The 21,350-nt window shown below is 42.6% G+C and overlaps 1 protein-coding gene across 3 annotated transcripts in view; it reads right to left on the bottom strand.

Moving 5' to 3' along the window:
- The window catches only part of NTM (neurotrimin), a 398,678-nt gene that overhangs the window by 156,992 nt on the left and 220,336 nt on the right, over positions 1 to 21,350 (bottom strand). For all 3 annotated transcript variants that reach the window (XM_042906265.1, XM_042906266.1, XM_042906267.1), the window contains exon 2: positions 12,571 to 12,803. In XM_042906265.1, the coding sequence (XP_042762199.1) occupies positions 12,571 to 12,803 (233 nt within the window). The remainder of the gene's footprint in view (positions 1 to 12,570; positions 12,804 to 21,350) is intronic.

Here is a 21,350-nt window from a genome sequence, read left to right as displayed (position 1 = left end):
ATTTACTGAGTGCCTACTATGCACCAAACCCTGTTCTAGGCACTTGGGTACAACAGTGAACAAGGCAGGTCAACTCCCTGCTGTCGTGGAGCTTGTGTTCTCCTGCAGTGAAACAGACAACAGATCTTAAACATGTAAATATTTATAATGTAATAAATGAAAACACATCAGAAAAGTCCCAGGGAGTAACTTGGGGAGGTGAGGAGTTCGCTGCCATACAGGTGGTCAGAGAGGCCTCTCCCGTACGGTGACCTTTGAGAGTACAGCCCCAAGGGACACCTGGCATGGGGTGCCAGCATAGGAAGCTATAAAGGTCCAGACAGAGGTGTATCCCTGATTCAAGAACATCATGGAAATAGGTTAACAAAGAGTGTTTTAGGAGCATAGGTCAGAGAGATGTCAGGGGCCACACAGCATAGGACCTTTTAGGCCACATTTGGGTTTAGGATCATTTGGGTTCTACCCTGAATGATCTGACAAGCAACTGGAAGGACTGATCGAAGATCAGAATCTGTAAAAGTGACAGCAGGGCCGTGCTTCCTTTGGATGCTTTAGTGGGGAGTCAGTTCTTCACCTCTTTAAGCTTCTGCTGGTTGCTGACATTCCTAGGCCCATAGCCACATCCATCCAGGCTTCAAGGCCAGCAACTTTGACTCTCTCTGGTTCATTTTCACGTTGCTTTCTCTTCTGTGTGTGTGTATCAGATTCCCCTTTGCTTCCTTCCTATAAGTATACGTGTGACTATATTTAGGACCCACTTGGCTAATCCAGGACAATCTCCATATCTCAAACTCTTCCTCAAATCTGCAAAGATGTCATCATATAAGGTATCATTTACAATTCCAAGGATTAGAATCTGATACATTGGGGTGGCTCTTATTCAGCCTTCCATGGCCAGTCCCAACACAAAATGAATTGTTCTGCTTAATAATAAGAAAAGAAACTTTACAGGGGCGCCTGGGTGGCTCAGTCGGTTAAGCGTCCGACTCAGCTCAGGTCACGATCTCGCGGTCCGTGGGTTCGAGCCCCGCGTCGGGCTCTGGGCTGATGGCTCAGAGCATGGAGCCTGCTTCCAATTCTGTGTCTCCCTTTCTCTCTGCCCTTCCTCCCTTCGTTCTCTGTCTCTCTCTGTCTCAAACATAAATAAACGTTATAAAAAAAAAAAAAAAAGAAAAGAAAGAAAAGAAACTTTACAGATCCACTCATTATCCAACCAGTAACCTCTGAGGCCCTATTAATTTCCAGACTTTTGAGACAAGGTGCAAAAAGAGATGGGCCCCTTGCCTTCAGGAGACTCATAGTCTACTGGCAAAACAGACATAGCCAAGTGATCAAACAAATGTCAAATTATAATTGTGCCGAGAAACACAAAGAATAGCATGGCTCTGAATCCTGGGGAAAGGGGAGGAGTTAATGCAAGACAGGCAGGTCTGAAAAAGCATCCCTAAAGAAATGACGTTCAAGTTCATGCTTGAAGGATAAATAGGATTTGCTGAGTGAAAAGAGGAAGAGAATGCAAGTCAGAGGAGAGGGAATGTAGAAAGGGCCCATGACCAGAAAGAACAAGATAAGTAAAATAAAATCAAATGAGCATGGGAGGCAGGAGCACAGCGTGAACCAGGAGTGGAGGAGGCTCATCCCAGGGACCTATAGGTCTTGATAAAAAAACTAGTTCTCTTATGTTAAGTCCTTGAGGTATCATCCAATACAGGTTAAAAAAAAAAATAACTCTGCCTGTGAGTGGAAAAAGGGTGGGTGATGGAGGGCTGAGTGGGTGTGTGAAAACTCACTAATTATTTTCCTTTTCATAGCCAGGATCTGAAATGCTATATTGTCCATTTCCAAACACTTCTCTTTGTGTGGCCTTCCCACACACTCACACCCTGCCCCCAAGCTTGGGAAGGCACCTGGCTCTCAGTTCTCAGTCCTGGGATTCCTGTGAATGGCTCAATCCTAGCAGCCCCTCCTTTCAAACTTTACCATCTGTCCCAACCCCCACCATATATCCTGATGGGAGGAACTGGTCTCTTTCGTATTTGTATCTGTCTCAACCTATATTTCCGTACTTCACTCATGGTGGTCTACATGTGCATGAAAGGGAAAAAAGAAAACCAAAATGTCTGATCTGCCTTTCTCAGGGGGGAAGAAAGGGCTAGGCTGGCTTGAGTCCTTGGAGTGTGGGGCAGTGTTAGTATGAGAACCCCTCTTTGAAATCTAGATTCAGAGCACAATGAGACCACAATAAAACAAGTCTAATTGAATTATGAGAGCAAAGGGGATGAGGGCAAGACAGCACAGGAACATCACCAGGCCAGAAGGTCAGAAAACCAGGAACACTGGAGTTCAACAGACAGAACAAGGGTGGGGAACGGGGATGTAATCCAAGAAGATTCTTGGGAAGGAGGACCCACACCAGCAACAGAACACAGATGCATCCTTGGTACAGAAGAGTGGGTCTGTTTAAAGAAATCAAAACAAGACAAATGGACACAAAAGCTTGGCAACATTTACTATTTATAAATAGTTACACAAATGAAGGATTTTAATATGAAAATGACATTTGGCAGCCTTTTATTTGGTAACTTTCTCCAAATTAGATTATGTGATATATCAAAATATTCCTACAAAGTGCATCTAATCTGAAATAGATTAAAGAAGTAGGTCATTCCTCCAGGTACTTATTGTCAAGATTCGGACTGGAATCCAGGATTCCTAAATCTTGAAATTTCCTTCTTCCTACTAAGCTATTCAATCCCCAATGGAGCCAACACCGGGTTCATTGTCCAGACTCCCAATTAATCACAGTAGAAAGCACTATTTGCCAAGTGAAAATCCTCTATTTTGAATTCTTAATCCCCCCACCAGCTGAGTTTACCACAAAGACATGAATATATAATTGAGACATAAAGAAAACATGCCACCAAATTAAACTGTCCTAATTTTAAATCAATAAATTCTTTCTCAAATGACATGAAATGAAGATCTCTCAAAAGAAAAACACTGTGCTCTGGCAACTCCAGGAGCATTTCACCACTGAGCCCATCTCCAGCGGAAACCAATTAGATTTTTACCATCAGACACTAATTTACCACAGATGATGTTCAGCAGGAATAGAGGTGTTAAGATATATGCCAAGTGGTGACTCCTTAAAGCCTAAGTTAGCCTGGATACATCTGAAAGTCTGAGACTCCTTCACCTGCATGCAGTGGGCTCTCAGGTACCCGTGAGAGGAGGCTGCTGGCAAGGAACCAGTCTCCCAGGTCCCAAAGGTGTGGGCCCCTTGCAGCTCACTTTTATCCTTAGCAGCATCCTTACCCTCTCTGGTAAAATCACCAAGAGGGGAGAGCAAAGAGTCTTAGTGTTGTGTACTCTACTTACTGGTGTACAGAGAAATGTAGCTTAACTTTACTATGGAAAAAGAATCATTGTTATAACTGCAATGTTTATACAACATACATTTTAGTGTTTTAAAAACTGACTTGCTGGTAGAAGAGGTTTCAGCAACATTCCCCCTTTGTATCTTTACCATGCAAGGGACAAAGAACTCGTTGGGTTTGTATATATTCCTTTATTCTGATACTTCTCTCTTCCTACTGAGGTTTATTGACCCTGGTGCTTGTGATTTTCTATCCTACTGATAGACTTGTAGATATTCATCCTTTTGCCAGAACAACTTTCTTCTTAACGGAACTTTCCTTGAGGAAGAAAACTGATGCCTTCTCTCCTGACCTAAAAATTCCTATTCACCATTGAGGGGGTTGATGAAATGTAACCATGCAGTTTTGCCTAGTCTTGCAGATAAATTCAATTACTCCCTCTCAGTGTATTAAAAGCCTTTATATACATGAGCATCTTAACCTCTGTTACTGTAGAAGAGAGTTATTTGTAAGTATAGGGGTGCCTTCTGCTAGACAGGGCAGGAACTCTGAGTTGTTGTGTCCCCAGTGCCTAACTTCAAAATACTGGTAAATGGAATTGAAAAGTTTCAGTTGACATCTCTCAATCTGACAACAGATGGACTGAGACACATAGTCACCAACTTCTTCTCATGCCCTAAAAAGCTAGGTATTTCAATTTTAGCAAAAACTAAAGAATTGTTGGAGGCTTTTAAGTCTTTCAAGTACTTAAGAGTCCTCTGGCAACAGCCATGGTATTCAGATCCGTGATCCTGGCCTTGATAACACTTTCTAATGGCAAAACCTTTAGGAATGTTGTATGAGGAATGTTTCAAACATATTATGGGATTAGCCAGATCCATTATCAGTGGGTCATGAGACAATAAGGAGGCATCATGCAATCCTTAAGTAGGACTATTTGTCTCAAGTTCAGCTTGGACTACTGGAAGCTTCTCATGTGGGAATGAAGATATATAGGAATGTACTTTAAAAGGGCTACTCATTCAGATCTGATGTTTGTTTGCCCTTCTCCTCAAATAAAATGTATGTCTTATGTAGAGGCTGCAGGGATATATCAGATCCATGAGGAATCCCAACCACTATACTATTAGAATCCGAGGCAGCTCAGACTCTCTGGGATTAACCATGTCAGGGATAAGAATTCTGTGGTCGCTTAAAGACCCTCCTGCGGGAGCCCTAGCTGCTTACCTGGAGGGATGTTGTGTGACTCCTGTAAGTATTTTCAGTGAACCAATAGGGTCAGGCTTCCTGAACTTTCTACTTCCTCAGAGCCATGAATGGTGTGAAGGGCTTGGACAGGGCAACCCTATTTTTATTTACTGATGTGACCAGGAAACACCAGGAGGCAAATGTCATGTTTTCCAAACTGCTTCAAAAAGGGGAGGCCCCTCCCAGCCATTCCAGAAGGCACAGAAAGTGCCATTATTAAACCAATATGACTTTCATTACAGCAATCTTCTCAGATTTCTTTAGTCTAAGAGACTCTTCAGCCCATCCATTGTCAGTAACTGCATGAAGAAATTTAAGAACTCACCAGCTAGAACAGAAATGCTTCATTTGCATGCTGTCTAAATTCTGTAAATCAATTTCAGGTAAAATGCCCTACTTCCTTGTCATTCTCCAGGGTACTTTGAGGATCACTCTAATTTTGTGGTGGGATTTAATTTCCTGACTTTTTAAAAGTTCTGTTGAATTCAGATGCACAGTCTTATGATCAGACTTAATGTTCATGTTCATCCATTTCAGAGAGAGGAAAGATAATTTGGAAAACAGTTTGGGATGGCAAATGTGACCTATTGTCACACAGGGCTATTGAAACCCAAAGAACACAGATGTACTCAGAAGGTGACTTCTGTTGATTCAGAACTGGATGGTGATGTTTTCCTCCAAAACAGGCTGGGAAAGCTGCAGCCCAAATGAAAATTAGTTGGTACAAAGGTCTTCTCAATGCTATGGGATTCTTGCAGTGCCAGGAAGGCATGGTGCTTTCTAGGTGATGTGGCTGGAGAGACAGAAATCTTTGCTTTCAGTGTAAGGATTACAGCACATTGTTCAGTTTGAAATGTTGTGCTTCAAATTTCCTTTTGTAGAGTTTCAGAGTGGGGTGGGGGTGGGGGGGATGGTCTATGGGGCATAGGTGTCCAGAAATTAAAAGCTATTGTTCCTGTTACCTTAATCATAATAATGAGTTTGGTTTGACAAGGTCAATTAATTATTCAGGTTTGGAAAGCAGCACAATTATACATATCAGTGGGTAAGAGGAGAGGGCCCAGAACAGGAAGATAAAAGGTAAATGAAGGGCTTGTACCGCCCAAGCTCTATCTTTTTCAAGTTACCTGCCTGTACTATCTCCCTGGCCTAGGCCCTTTCTCTCTGGAATTCTACTAACACAGGGAATGACAACAACATTCTGGATTCTTTCTCTCATTTCTGCCCCGTTCCAAAGACAGTGTTTCCTCCCTTTCGTGAGCTTCAGAGATGTTTGACTCCAAAAGGCAGGTAATTAACTATCAAACAGTAGCAGGGATTTTCAGATTAATTCTGCTTAGCAAGAAACTGGAAAACTCATTTACACCAAACAAAAGGGAGGGGGTGATTAGATGTTCCAGTGACAAAAGAGAGACCTAGAAAGGGCCTTGGAAACTGATAGAGACCAAAAGTTTTATTAGTTATTATTATTTTTATTATTATTGCTATTAAAGTACTACCCCTGTTTTATGAGCACTATATGCTAACACTCGCATCATGCAGATGTGTCTCTGAATGAGATTAAAGCCCTTCAGGTGTATGACCCAGGCCTCTGTGTGTGGATGAAAAAGATCTTTGCTTATGTTCTGCAGACCACCAGGGTCACTGTGCTGTGCCATCATGCAAGGGTGCTTATGAAATGATGAGGGCTTTGAGATATCTTCCATATTGCCCTTAATTTAGCAAACAGTTCAGTCCCACAAAGTGTTTTATTCACTCTGTGCTCTCTATGATTCAGTCTCTTTCAAAGAACTATACAGACAGAGGTGGAGGTATTTTAGATACCCTGAGAAGCAGCAGGTTTAAGAGAGGAAAAGGGTTAAAATATGCAGCTGGACTCCAGAAGCAGGCGCTTATTAATTACATTCACAAAGCAGAACACCTTAAGGTCAAGGGATGGAAATCATTAGACCCAAATTTCAATAAATCTAAAATGGATCTCCCTCACGCTGACCTATAAGATTGTGTTCTGGCTGCCCAAGTGAAAATACGTGGGTGGTATTTCTTACTTTTCACAAACTCGTATTGAATGGAGGATTCAAGCCATCTTAAAATTAAGAAGTCCAAAGATCTGAAGTGCTCCACAACACATGATGCTTTACCACATGAGGGTTTAGATGAGTTAGTATCAACCTGCCCTAGAGCACTCAGATAAAATCTCAATGTCCTGGCCCACTCCCCCACCAATTCCCACATGTAACCAACCCCCAAATTCTGTCTATTTTCCTTTGGATATATCTTCAGACTCTGGGCTTTCTACTCTGCCCCAGCTAACAGAGGAACTCCAGTCCTCTATCTTTATAATAATTCTCTCTTGTCTTAAAAGACCTCTGTCTTTTCCTATTTCCATGTTCTCTACAAAATCCAATTCTCTTTTCTACACCACAACGGGCCCCTCAAATCAATGAAACCCACCTTTCATTTACATGTGCTGGCCCATAATGGTACTCACATACAACACTGTCCAAAAGAACTCTCTAAGATGATAGAATATTCTTTCTATTTCTATACTACTTGATAGAGCAGCCACTGGTCATATGTGGCTACTGAAGCACATGAGGTGACCAGTGTGATTGAAGAAGTAAATTTTAAATTTTATTTGGTTTTAGTCATTTAATTTTAAATAGCCACTGTGGTAGGTATGTACTTAATTCAGTTCTGTTCCCTCCCCCTTCTCACCACCAGCCCCTGCTGCCTTTTCCCTCATCCTCCTTCCATGCTGCCCCCTAGAGCCACTTTCTTAGTCAAAGTTGTCCTTTATTCCTGGCTTGCCTAGAAGACATGTCCCACTCGATCACCTGGACTCTCTGTGTACAACTACGATCCTGCTCCTTTCTCCATGTTGACCTTGGACAATGCAAATCAAAAGAACCATTACCTTTTTCCTGCAGACTGGTCTAACATTCTGGGCCATGGAGGCTGAGATCTCTGTGTTTTGACATTCACCCTTAACTCTGCCTGGTGCTTCTCATGACTTCACTTAATAGTTGTTCTCCCAACCCCCTATACTGACCACTACAGGGACCCTCTTCTGCAGCCCAGGCTAGACTGACCCAGTCCATGTTCTAGCTGCTTGACCAGCCTGGCCAAGACCTTAAGAAAATATCCCCAGTCCCAACAGCCTAGGGAAGATTTTGGAGCATTTAGGTAGCCCCAGAGCTATATTTATTAATTTAAAGTTTATTTGTTTTGCGAAAGACAGCAGGGGAGGGGCAGAGAGAGAGGGAGAGAGAGAGAGAATCTAAGCAGGCTCTGCACTGTGTGTGCAGTGCCTGATGTAGGGCTCGAACTCACAAACCATTGAGAGATCATGACCCAAGCTGAAATAAAGAGTTGCACACTAACCCGACAGAGCCACCCAGGTGCCCCATCCCTAGAGATGTCATTTAAAGAAAAACAAAACAAAATAGAAAGGGAAAATACAGTTCAACAGCAATATACAGAAGAGACGAACCCATAAAAAAAAAAAGGAAAGGATCTAAGCATTTCCCTTTTTCCTTTACCACAAGAATATGCAATGCTATCCACAGATTTAAAAACTATCCTAGTGGAAATGCACACATCTAGAACTTGCCACCAATAAAAGGTTGTCCTGAGGACAAGATGGACTGAAGATTATGTGCTCAGCTAAAGTTCTGGCAAACACGAACCAAGAAAAGGCCTCTAACCCTTCACCCCTGCTCTTGAGCTGAGACAGACCAGTGCTTAGCAGCATGGGGAAATCTGGCTACCACATAAAAGGACCAATCTGATTTCTATATATGTCATTTCTGAATTCTATTAAAATATATAATCAGATTACATGGGGGTAAGAGGACCCACACTGCAGGTGTTTCCAGGAGTGTCTGGAGCAGGTTCGTACCCCAGGATTCAGTCAACAGCAGCTATACTTCTAGAAACTGAATTCTTGGGGATGACTTGGGCAAACATCACAGAAGTCCATTTCCACCTGAATGGGAACTAACTCTTCAAAGGTGGCTTTTTGTTTATCTCCCTGTGCTAAGTGGTTGGGCAAGGTACCAGTAACCAGAGTTGTTTCTCAGTAATTATTTACCATATGAATAAATGAAAGTACTCATAAGTGCATAACAAAGGGCTGAAGTTCTGAAGCTCAGACACTTGCAAAGGTGGCTTCACTGCTGTCAGCAGGAACTCAAAAGATCCAGAACAAAGAACTGGTGGGGTACAAAGGGTATCTGATAACAAGAGGAAAGACATAATCCCAGACCTTAAGCAGCTCACATGATACTATGAAAATGTCATTACCTTCCTTCCACGTGTGTTTATTTTTATGTGAACCTGACTGCATATGCATAAGTACACACACTCATGGGCAGACCATCAGTTCAGTTCTTCCTGCTGCTGCTAGCTTGTGTGTGTGCGTCTGTGCGTCTGTGTGTGTCTGTGAGTGTTTAATGATTGTAATACCATTCTGAAAACTTAATATGTCTGACTTTCATTCCAGCAGTGTTCTGTTCAGGGTTGAATAGCAACTTCAACAAAATCCAGACAGTCAGCTCCTGCTAGGGGAATTAGGGTTTATGTTCACTACAATAAGTGATCCCAAGATAAATATATTTCTTTCTTTTTTTTTTTTTTAATCCTGGATGGTGATGTATCCTCTTTCCAATACAGAAATGGGGGAGTCTGGCTCTATTTAGTTTGTCTGATTGCTTCTAGGAGGGGGGACAGGTTGTCTCTGAAAAACTATGGTCCACTATTCATTAAAGTGTCAATAATGCTCAGCCCAGGCATATCGACACCGGATTAGCTTGGGCTGAGTCTGTGTACAAGACCAGTGTCTTTTTTAACCTAGCTTGTTTCCAAATCAATACACCCATCAGCATTCGAAAATTAGCCCAAGATGAGATTCCAATACTTGAGGTGGTGTGTCATGCTAAGAAGCCACCTAGCCAAGTCACAGATGTAAACACCTAGCTGGGGATTAGACATTTTCCATTAGTGTGGACATGAGTAAAGATTGATGTAGACCCCTTCACCTCACCTCTCCTATGTCTCCACCCGTACACGCACTCCACTTTCTGTCTTTGAGCCTGTATAAGACCTCTGGACTGTAAGCTCAGCCATTTGCTTCAAAAAGTAGTTATTAAATGTGCACTTTGGATAAGGTACTCTCCCAGGTATTTAGGGCAGAAGTGTGTGGGTGGGTGTGTTGGGGGGGAGGGAGAGCTTAAGGAAAACAAATGACAAAAACATGGTCATTATTTTCAGAGAGGTTTCAGCATTTTTCACTATTCCTTCCATTTTCGAGGTCCATAAAGGTCCTACTCCATAAAGCGAATGTCTGTACTAGTGGGCATTTCCTGATTTCTCTTGCCATTGCTGGGTATCCTGCTCTTGACAATACATGTGTACAGGTGGGGATGCAAGGGGAGCATGGTTTCAGGGAGGGGTTTCAGAAGCACCCTTTGGCAGAGATTACAGATGGTGACCCTGGAGCAGTTGCCGGGCCTCCTCATCGAATATGATTTTCAAACTTTTTTTTTTTTTTTTGCCAACTATCCACCATAATAAAAATGTATTTTATATTAAAAACTTACACACCCTGAAACAAAAATCTTATATAATGATAATTATTCTGCTGTTTGTAAGACACTGATACCTTCTATGAAATTCCATTTCCTTTAAAAAAAATGCTGCTTGCATCCAGCCGTTTGAAAAAGATTCATTTGGAGAACCAATAATAGAAAAAGCCATCGCAATTTCTTTTTAGAAGAGAGAAAAATAAGTAAGAACAACGTGGTGTGGCCAAGCTCTGCCCTGGCAGGAAGGACGCTGCTGTCCTGGCAGCCCCTGCCCAGGGCCAGTGTCACAGTGCCCTTGGGTGGTTGTGTCTCATGCCCACTCGCGTTGCCTCACCCTTCAACTGCGCATGGCCACAGCCCAGGGTGGGCAGCCTCCTGCCTTCTCACAGCTAGGGTTCCCATCATACCTCTAGCTCCTTTGTGTTCTTCCTTCTCCAGTCACTTTCCTGCCCTTGTTTACTGACCAAGTCCATCCCCTTTCCTTGGGCTCCCTGACAAGAGAGTGGCAGGAGGTGCCTCCCCAAGAAGAGCTTCTTGCCCCAAATGGCATTCAGCTGTATGGAGGGAACTGAAAATCGAACTGGGGAAGAAACTCCAGCGGAAGGGCCAGGCAACAATAGCCAAATTATGGAAAGAGCCTAAATGTCCATCAACTGATGAATGGATAAAGAAATTGTGGTTTATATACAGAATGGAATACTACGTGGCAATGAGAAAGAATGAAATATGGCCTTTTGTAGCAACGTGGATGGAACTGGAGAGTGTGATGCTAAGTGAAATAAGCCATACAGAGAAAGACAGATACCATATAGTTTCACTCTTATATGGATCCTGAGAAACTTAACAGAAACCCATGGGGGAGGGGAAGGAAAAAAAAAAAAAAGAGGTTAGAGTGGGAGAGAGCCAAAGCATAAGAGACTGTTAAAAACTGAGAACAAACTGAGGGTTGATGGGGGGTGGGAGGGAGGGGAGGGTGGGTGAGGGGTATTGAGGGGGACACCTTTTGGGATGAGCACTGGGTGTTGTATGGAAACCAATTTGACAATAAATTTCATATATTGGAAAAAAAAAAAAAAAAAAAAAAAAAAAAGAAGGGCCAGGCTACACTGCTCAGGGCTTAAGCTTCTGAGATCATAGAATGAGGAATTTGGCCCACTGTAAAAGAATTTTAAAAAGCTAAAATGCAATATCAGCATTTAAAGATATATTAATGATGGGGCACCTGGGTAGCTCAGTTGGTTAGTGTCTGACTTCAGCTCAGGTCATGATCTCATGGTTCATGGGTTCAAGCCCCAGGTCGGGCTCTATGCTGACAGCTCGGAGCCTGAAGCCTGCTTTGGATTCTGTATCTCCCTCTGTCTCCACTATCTCCCACTTGTTCTCTCTCTCTCTCTCTCTTCAAAAATATATAAAAAATATTTTTAATAAAAATATATTAATAGCTAACACTTCAACAGCACTGTAAACCTGTTTCTAAGTGTTATGTAAAGTGTAGTCCTTAGCAAGCTGCTCACAACATTGATTCCATTTTACAGAAGGAAAGCCTGAAGCCCAGTTAGTAACTTGATCTGAGTCTCACAGCCATAAAGAGGCCAAGTCTGGTTCTGAACTCTTACTCCCTAATTAAGAGCTGCCCACCATGGTAAAGTGTCATGTGAACGCCCCAGGGTCAGTTCTGCTTCATGGGGAATAGGTAGGCATCATTCCCAGGGCCTGAAAAACTCATCCAGAGCAGAACCAAGAGAGATGCAAAACCAGAACATTGACATAGGCCTAAAAATCTGGGGGCAGGAACTTGGGGTGCCACCAAACACAGTGAATCAGATGCAGGTTATTAAAAGGGAGATGTGGCATCAGAAACCCAGGGCTGGGAGATGAGAGACACAGGCAAGCTGGAGACAATGGAGGTGGCTGTGAAGGACACGTCTCAGGTGGGCATTCAGAGTGTGGGTGATGGACTCTGCTTTCTTGAAGGCTGCTCCAGGGTATGGCACGTGTGAAGTGCCAGAAGAGCTAAAACACTGGTCTTAAAATAAAGCAGGCCTAGAACTCGATGGAACCTAAAAAAAAAAAAAAAAACTTAAGGGAAGAAAAAAAGCCAAGGAAAGCAATAATTAGAAGATAATTTTCTGAGAAGATATATTATTGGAACAAAAACAAAAACAAAAAAATCCTAGTCCTATTCAACACTAAAACTTACTTCAAAATTCAGCTTCTAACCACAAACTGACAGTTAGTTGTCCTGTTGTCCTGGCCAGATGGAACAAACTGAATGTATCTCTGCTGGAGATCACAGAAAAAGTGTTCAACACAGGCTCTCCCAGCCATCCATCCAGACCATCCAGCCAAGCGACGCCTACCTTGCACAATGAGGTGGACCCTTGAGGTCTTTGGGTGGTTGTCCGTCTGCACAGAGCACGTGTATGGGCCCTCGTCATACACATCCACGTTCTGGATCTCGATGCTGTACTGGGTTTGGGTGTTGCTCAGGAGGACCACACGTGGGTCCAGGCACCACTTGTCATTCCCAGCGTAGAGGATGGTGCTGCGGTTTAGCCAGGCCACCCGGGTGACCCGGTTGTCAATTGTGCACCTGGAGGGAAGACCAGACGGTTAAGTCCAGGGATCAGAGAGAAATGGGAACCATCACATACGCATATCTTGCTTGATTTGTCATGGTTGGCATTTTCTGGGACGGGGAAACAGAAGTCTTATAAGATTATTGTCTCAGAACACTATCTGAGATTTCTGGGCCTTGAACAGCCCAGTGCTTCTTAAACCACCTAAGCACAAGCCTACTTCAATAGTCATTACTATTCAATAGTTACAACTGGAGGCATCTTCCACACCCAGAGTGGCTAGGCCCTTTGAGCACCATAGCTCGCCCTTTGCTTAAGGATTCCCATGATGTAGGCATCTGGGGAGTACTAAGTCATCCAATATTTATAACAACCCTATGAGCAAGGTTCTGTTGGTAAAAGGAATGGAAGAACAAAGAAACTAAATATTTCTCCCAAGTCACACAGATAATATATGCCAGATCAGAGACCTAGATTTTGACTCCTAAACATTATCTCAGAATAGTGAATTCTAACAGAAGGCTTCTGAAGTCAAAACTAAATATGGACCACCACCATTGCTATTCATCTTCATTATACCCAGGGGCAGAAATGTTCAATTACTGTGAGACTAAAGACATTTTCTAAAATCTCAAAACTGTTTGCACATGTAAAAATAGATTTTGTCTTTTTTATTTTTGCATCTGGAGTCCCCAAATTGTGGAAGCTCCCTTCCCTTTCCTTACACTTTCAAATTTTCCAGCTTCTCTCGCCAAGTCCTAATCACATCTCTCTGTCTGTATTCATTTCCTTCTCTCAATACACCAAGTATGTTCTATGGCCTTGGGCAAAATTCACAAATAGTGTCCTGATCCTAACTATAATGCTGGAAATAGCAATGTAGCTCAGTATGTATAATGATGCCTCAAATTTATATATTCCTTTGCAGTGTACAAAAAGCTTTTACATCCACACTGTCTCTTTTGATTCTTGCAGCAAATCTGTGAAGTAGATGATCTTACCCATTGTCTACTTTAAAGATCAGGACTCCACTATTTGGAAGGGTCTGGTGACTTGCCCAGGTTAGAGAGCTAGGAAGTGACAAACCTCTCAGCCAGGTCATCTAATTCCTGGTCCCGTGGTCTCCTCAGAATGTTCAAGGGAAGGGAGAGTTCAGTGGGGAAGGATGACTGCTTCTGCTGAATTCTCAAAAAAAACTAAGAATTGTCACTGAGCACACCAGCTTCCCCGGGTGGTCCTCTCAAGATGAGATATCCTATACTGTGCATCCTTTCTGCTTGTACTTGTGTAAATGTCACAGGATCATTGCAGGGCCACTCAGGCACAGGTGGGGAGCCTTGCTGAAAGTGCCTGTGGGGAAAGCTGCTCAACTAGAAACACCTTTGCTCTGGTGTCCGGCAAGTTCTATGTTGTTCATTGTGTTTTCTAGACAATGCAGGTTGTAAATGATGGAAGATCTTACCTACCAGGGAAGATCAAGGGAATATTTCTGGAATTGGACATGGGTCACTTGCATCAGAATTGCATGAGGGATTTGTTCCAGGTTTTCAGTCTCACCTCCTATCCTACTGATTCAGGCTTTGGGTATCCAGAAATAAGAATTCTAACAACATTCCAGTTGGGTAATATCCCTACCAAAGTTTGAAAAACACTGGTATGGAGCCATGTGTCCCGGACTAGCTACATAATTTGGGGGGCTTCGTACAAAATGAAAACGCAGAGCTCTTTGTTCAAGAATTATTAAGAATTTGAAGAAACTGAGAACAGAGAATTTAACCATATGCAGGGTCCTTCTGAATGCAGGGCTATGTGTGAATAAATACATACCCTAAGTTGATCTCAGACTTTATTGTGCTTATGACGCTTCTTGGGATCTTATTAAAACGTACATTCTGATTTGGTAGGCCTGGAGGTGGGCGGTTCCTGAACTTTTAGTTCTGAACTTTTAGTAGTCTCCCAAATAATGCCAATGCTGATGGCTCTAGAGCATTTCTTAAGTTGAATATATCTAGTGGTGAAACATATGTACACTAGGGTTGGGGAAGCACTCAGCTAAGCACCTCACTATGTGAAAGTGTGGTCAGAAACCCAGCAGATCATCATCCCTTGGGAGCTTGGTAGAAATGCAGAGACTTTGTCCCTCCCTCAGATGCAACTAATGAGAATGTGCATTTTAGTAAGATAACACATGTGAAGTTTGGGCTGGTCTAGAATGCACTTCAAGACTTCCTTTGGCTTTGATGACAATACCTAGAATACTCTGAGAGCAAATGAGAGGTGGAGAAGCATGGCCAACAAGGAAGTGCCTGATGCCATCCCCTCCCTTAGGTTCCCTGCAGACATTCCTGATGTTCTTCCTCTCAGGTTGCCTCCCTTGAAATGTGGATTTGGAACCACAGTGTTTTGAAATCCCTGAAGAACAACACACTCCACAGGATACTTTACTAGTAATACACCTGGGATGTTATGTGTCTTAATTACCTTAAGAGTGGTCCTTGCTCTACATTTTGCTTGGATCCAAAGCAGAGAAACAGACTTTCATATTCATGGCTAATATTTACTGAACACATATTATTGTATACTCGGTGCTATGGAAGCCTATTATATAGATTACTTTATCATCTCAAAAACCTGGTAGATTCACTTATTAATTCCAGTTTACAAATGGAGTTAAATTGAGTTAAAAAATATCCAGATTGAAAAAAAAATACCTGAATTTAGTAGAATAACAGTGGTATTAAGCTTCAGACCCAGAATTCAGACCTAGTTTTATTTGTTTTCAAATTTGGTGCTCTTGAATGTCCTCATAAGCCCTCATAAGCACATATATATATATATATATATATATATATATATGTGCCCTATATAACATTTAAATTCAATGTGCAATAGAATCAGCAGCAAACCCTGATAAAATACAGATTGCTTGGCCCCTCCCTGGTCTGGAGACCACATTTTTGAAAGCCATTAATTTAGACATCTGGTTTCTGGTGAAATGAGAGCTGCAGAGTGAGTAGGCACTAGGAAATGACCCTTGTTTGAAACAGTTTTCCATTACTTTAAAGGAGAGAACTTCCTTGCAACCAATCTGCTCTGGAAAGCCAAAAGCAGAGTCCTAGTTAGTTTCTCCTCTAGCAACTAAAATTTGACCAGACACCAGGTGAATGGTCAGCCGTGGTGCAGGAAATTCTGATCAGCAACCTCTGCACAGCTTGAATAATTGTTTTTGATGCCCGCAATGGGGCATCTCACAGCCTCTCTGAGATGAATCCTAGAGGACAGTCGTGGGCTTCCTGTGAGTGTCTAATTATTGGAAATTGACTGAAACGAAGCAGTCTCACTACACCGCACTGTGCGTACAGGGCCAAAGATGTTCATTTGCAGATACACTAATGCTCTGAACACAGCCAATTTCCAGCACGGTTATGCGGCCCCTGTGATATACTACACTGAAAAGCTGGCATAGCTTCAGCTGTGGTTTTGGGCACATCCAAGGTCATGTTTAGATGTCCAAACTGTCACTGCTGGATATCAGTCTTGCTGAGTCTCCACGGCATTAATGCTGGCTTCTGCAGAGATGGATCACAAAGGTAACTTGGCAGCCAACTACAGTCACCTCCTCATACCTGTCCCCATCTATCCGTCTCATTTATCGAATCTTCACAACAATGCAGAGGAGACAATTCTCCCAGGTTAAAAAAAAAAAACAAGAAAAGCAAGCATAATTGCTCCCTCAGTCAGAATGCTCTGGTTGGGGGGGTTTGGTAGAAGACTGGGGTGGAAAATTCCATCAACTGGTTCCCTTTTTGCAGAGATGGTCCTTTACAAAGATCTACAAAAGACTTTTCAAACACATCACGATATTTCATGTCCTTCAGGAAGGTAATTAACTGTATGATTAAAGGTAGGGAAGGCTTCAAACTCAACTCTCCCTAATCCAGGCAAGTACAGATGGCAACGACCACTTGTTATCAGGAAATGGTCACAGGTCAGGATAAGACAGGCCAGGAAGGGAGATGCAGAGACAGAAAGAGTTGAAAGTACCCTGCCTAAACCTTGATAGACTCTCTCCTTTCTCCCTGCATTCTTGAGATATGCTAAGCTCCCAACCTGAGCATCCTTTCCACCATCCTGGCAGACATACGAAGAGAAACAACATCTATAGACCTAAGCCTTCTGAATGGATCCCTGGAACTCCCAATTCCCCACCTTCAAACATCTATCTCTCAATTCTGAAATCTCCAGTCTTCTAGCTTTAATGCTGCCATCACTTATTTCCATCCCCCAGCCCTCTGGCCAGTGGCCATCAGCATTCAGTGTTTGTGTGAATGGCCTTCCTTTCCTACCAGGCCTGTGAACCTCCTGGTTTCCTACAGACAGCCCATGGCCTGACCTATGAGATATCCTGGCAGGATCCAAACAGACAGACAGAGCCTGGGAAAGATGCTTGTTTATTATTTCACTGATGAGCCAGTGTCCTTCACAGTCTATGTGTCTATCTGCACCCTACTCCTTTCCTTGGAGAAATTTCTTTATAAAAAGAGCAGACCTGATCTTTTTGAATACAGAAAATCCAGGGTGTGTGGCCTGCATGGATTGGGAATGTATTTTCTTTGATGATGAAAATGTTCACATATAGTTGAGTAGAAGATCAGACATACATGCCTATGCTGTACCTTGCACCTGAGCGCAGTGTATGGCAGGGAAAGCTGTCATACCTGTCATTTTCTGTAGTTGCAACAATTGTGCCAAAGCTCCAAAAATACAGCCCTCTATGTCCTTAATCTCTTGCTGATGAATAGTGGCTTTATTACACTTGCTGCATTTATACATAGAGTAACAGCAAACAATGATTAAGCAAGCCCAGGATGAGGGGCTGCAGAGATAGAATCATAAGAGTGTGGATTCAGGGTCTCAAGCTACTTTAGGATCTAAAAGGAAATGAGAAAGAGAAAGGCAGACAGAGAGTGTGTGTCTAGAAATTGTAAGAAAAATAGAGCAAAAGTATCTTCTTGGAATCTTCTAAGGAGAAAGAGAGCACTGAAATAAAGAGAAGGATTATTGCAGAAAGAGAGAAAAATCCAGGCTTGGCCTTTCTTAAACACACCCGCCTGAAGATCTGAGGACTATAATGGATCCAGACAGTGGGTAATCCAACCATTCCTTCTATCAAATGGCCCTTTAACTGCTTTTGAAAAGCAACACATCTTAAGCAACGCTTGAGACTACAGTGAAATAAGAGCTTCCGCCCTTCACAGCACCTGGTCACAATCTCCTCTTATTGCACAGAAATGCTCCAGCTGCCCCTAAGTTTGGTTCCTCTGAGCTTTTGGCTTGTGCCCCACCCCTAACTACAAGCTTCACAGAGAATCACTACAATGTGGACAGCTGAGAAATACCGACACCCAGCCTCATGGAGTTTGCATGTGTGTCTTCCAGATCTGTTCCTGGGGGAAAACCAACAGGCAAAGCAAGATGCTTTATCACCAACCTGATGAAAATTCAGACATCACTGGTACCTTAGCCTTTTATTGTAGGAGAAGACTTCCTTAGTAGGGTTGCTCATTTTGACTCTACTGGAGTCTAAGTTCAGGTTGATATTTATAAAATTATCTTGGGCTATACAGAGACAAAAACACTGAACTTAACACTCCATTTACACAGGACTTGAATCCCTCAATTACTACTGTTTTTTGTTTAACACTGAAAAGAAAAACAGATATGGGCTATAACATCTTTCTTAGTTATGAAAATGACAACACTGCCCATTCCTGGGTAGAGACAGAAGTCCTAGGAGAAGGACCAGGGATGAATTCTAGCTTGCACATGCTACCCTGGGATCCCACACTGCTGGAGGGTAGCTATGGTCTGAGGGTGGGTGGGAAGAGCCATGAGAACAGGCTGTGAAGTCAGACTGCAGAAATCATAGTCCCGGCTCTGTGCTTGCCAAGTCTCAGTAAGTTTCATTTCACTCATCTGCAATGGAAATAACATTTCCTCCTGCATGGGGTTAATGAAAAGATTAAATGGACCCATGCATCTAAATGCATTCCTTTACACTTAGAAACTCAACAAACAATGTGATTATACAATGTTATACACACTGCTTTCTCGTCTTCCATGTAATGTTGCAACACTGATTAAAAGGTAAGTTCTTGAAAGTAACGGCCATGCCTTATTTTTCTCATGTACCCTAGTAAGCATTCAATAAATATCTGTTGACTGATTAATTTTTGTTTAAGATCACTCATCTATCACAATCTCTTCAGAAGTAAAAGATCATGGAGACTGTGTCCAGGAAAGGCCCAGGTTGTGAGGATAACTACTCTGCCCATCATTTATAATGAATTTATAATGCAAAATGCAGACACCACCCTCGATGCAGTGGAGGCCCTTCCATTTCACTAATGTCTTGAAGATGAATCCAGAAGGCTTGGCTTTGTAGACCTCCAAGAAGTGTTCCACATAAGCACCCCTATCCACCTAAGTCAAAGAAAGTAGCATCACCTCAAAACAAACTGCTGAGTGAGGTGGGCCATGACTTGTCTGAAATGAATGGCACAAGATTTTGATTTGTTCTAGTGATAAAAACCCAGTGCAAACTCAAATATTGAAGAAGGCTTGGAACTGCTTATCTGGTCACATCACATTTGTAAGCCATTGCTCCCACAACCCACTTCCTTACTCGATAACTGTCACATGCATGCAACACTGTGGGCTATGAGTCATCTTGATCATGTCATACAACCACAGAAGAAATCAATGGAGTTTTTTTTTCCATAGGTGACCAAAGTCAGGCATCCAAAAGGTTATTATTATCATTATTATTACCATTCCTTTCCCTAACATATACAAAATTGTCTAAACCTAGAGGAGGGTCTCTTGAACTCCTTGGTGGAAACCAACATTTCCTAAGGGAGAGAACCCAGAAGTGCTGAGGGAAAAGTTCAGTGGAGATTCACTCTAGACTTTATCTGCCATTTGACCTTGGGGTCCAGTGAATGATCTCCTGCAAAGCCTCACCTAATTTCCCACTGCTTTAGGCAAGATGTGTGTCTGGTATTTGGACTACTTCTGTTACCTGAGTGTTCTATTCACTTGTAGGATTCAGTAACCCACTGTTTTTAGAATGCCCTTCTTCACTGTGTGGTAAACAAATTCCTATCCCCTATCAAGGCCAATTTTAAATATGATTTTGTGTCCCCACTGCCTATCATTTGCAAAAATGTTTAATCCCCTATGACTGATCTCCACACATCCCTTGGTTACTTTCAGGGCAATTTGGATCTTGTGAGAGTTGGGGTGGCCATTAAGGTTAGAAGGAGGTGCTCAATAGAAGAGGGCAAGCATAGTCTTTCAGGCAGCAGGAAGAGAATGAGCAAAGTACAATGAAGCTGTAAAAAAACTCCTGGCATGTAGGGGTGCCTAGGTGGTTCAGTTGGTTAAGCATCCTACTCCTGATTTCAGCTCAGGTCATGACCTCACGGTTTGTGGGGTCAGGCTCCATGCTGTCATCAGGGAGACTGCTTGGGAATTTATCTCTCTCCCTCTCTCTCTCTCTGACCCTCTCACACTTATTCTCTCTTTCTAAAAATAAATAAACATTTTTTTTAATCCTCATATATTTGTAGAAGTTTGGAAATTTAGACAGGATGGGTTAAAGGGGATGAGTCCACTGAGTGAGTGCACTGCTATTTCTGTGTCACCTAGATCAACCACAGACTGATATTTCCTCCGGCTTCCCATTGGGTTTTGGCTGATGGGAAGCATTGGCAGGAGATGGGGTGTGGGGGGTAGGAGAGGGGCTGTCATAGGCTGTCAATTCCCTCGGTCAAAGATGATTGATCCTAGCCAGTGGACCTCTCCACACAGCCCCCTCTCTCTGGTGGGAGCTATGACCTCCTCCTTAATTCCCTCAGCCTTGTAGGTGTTAATGATCCCCTCTTGTACTAGCCCTATGGTCTTGACTATCCCTGTAGTTTTCCTACACTTTGGCTCCACCTCTGTAAATATCCACTTTATTAAACTCTCCTCAAATTACTCTATTTGAGTATGCCATCTTTTTTTTTTTTTTTTCCCTGCAGGAACCCTGACTTTTGCAGGTTGATTGTGCACTACACTATGTGAAAGATTTTGGGTGTTTTGTTTTGTTTTGTTTTGTATCCTGAAGTCAAGAGGAACCAGAGAATCAAACTGAAGAACTTTGCAGTGGCTAACTCAAAAAATTATCAATGGCCAGAAAAGGCAGCAAACTTGAGCTTGTCTCTGTCTTCCAATGGGTGGTCCTTCCTGGCATGGAAAGGGCTGGGAAGAAGAAATCCAATTCCAGCAAATGAATCCGTCTGCAATCTGTTTTTCTCCTTTTCTTTGTCTCCCATCCTGGTCCTCATCAGCCACTCCATGGAAAGCCGCATTCAAGATGGGGCTTCATCCTGGAGAAGCTGGGCCCAGACTGGCAGGTGTAAGTAGAAAGCACACTTCTAATTATTATCCAGTCTAGATATCTTTTTACAATGACACTGGGAAAGCCAGGACTCACTCAGGTGAACTGAGATGGATGG

Source organism: Panthera leo, chromosome D1 (assembly GCF_018350215.1).
Source record: "Panthera leo isolate Ple1 chromosome D1, P.leo_Ple1_pat1.1, whole genome shotgun sequence".
Taxonomy (NCBI): domain Eukaryota; kingdom Metazoa; phylum Chordata; class Mammalia; order Carnivora; family Felidae; genus Panthera; species Panthera leo.
This window is presented reverse-complemented; position numbering and strand designations above follow the sequence as displayed.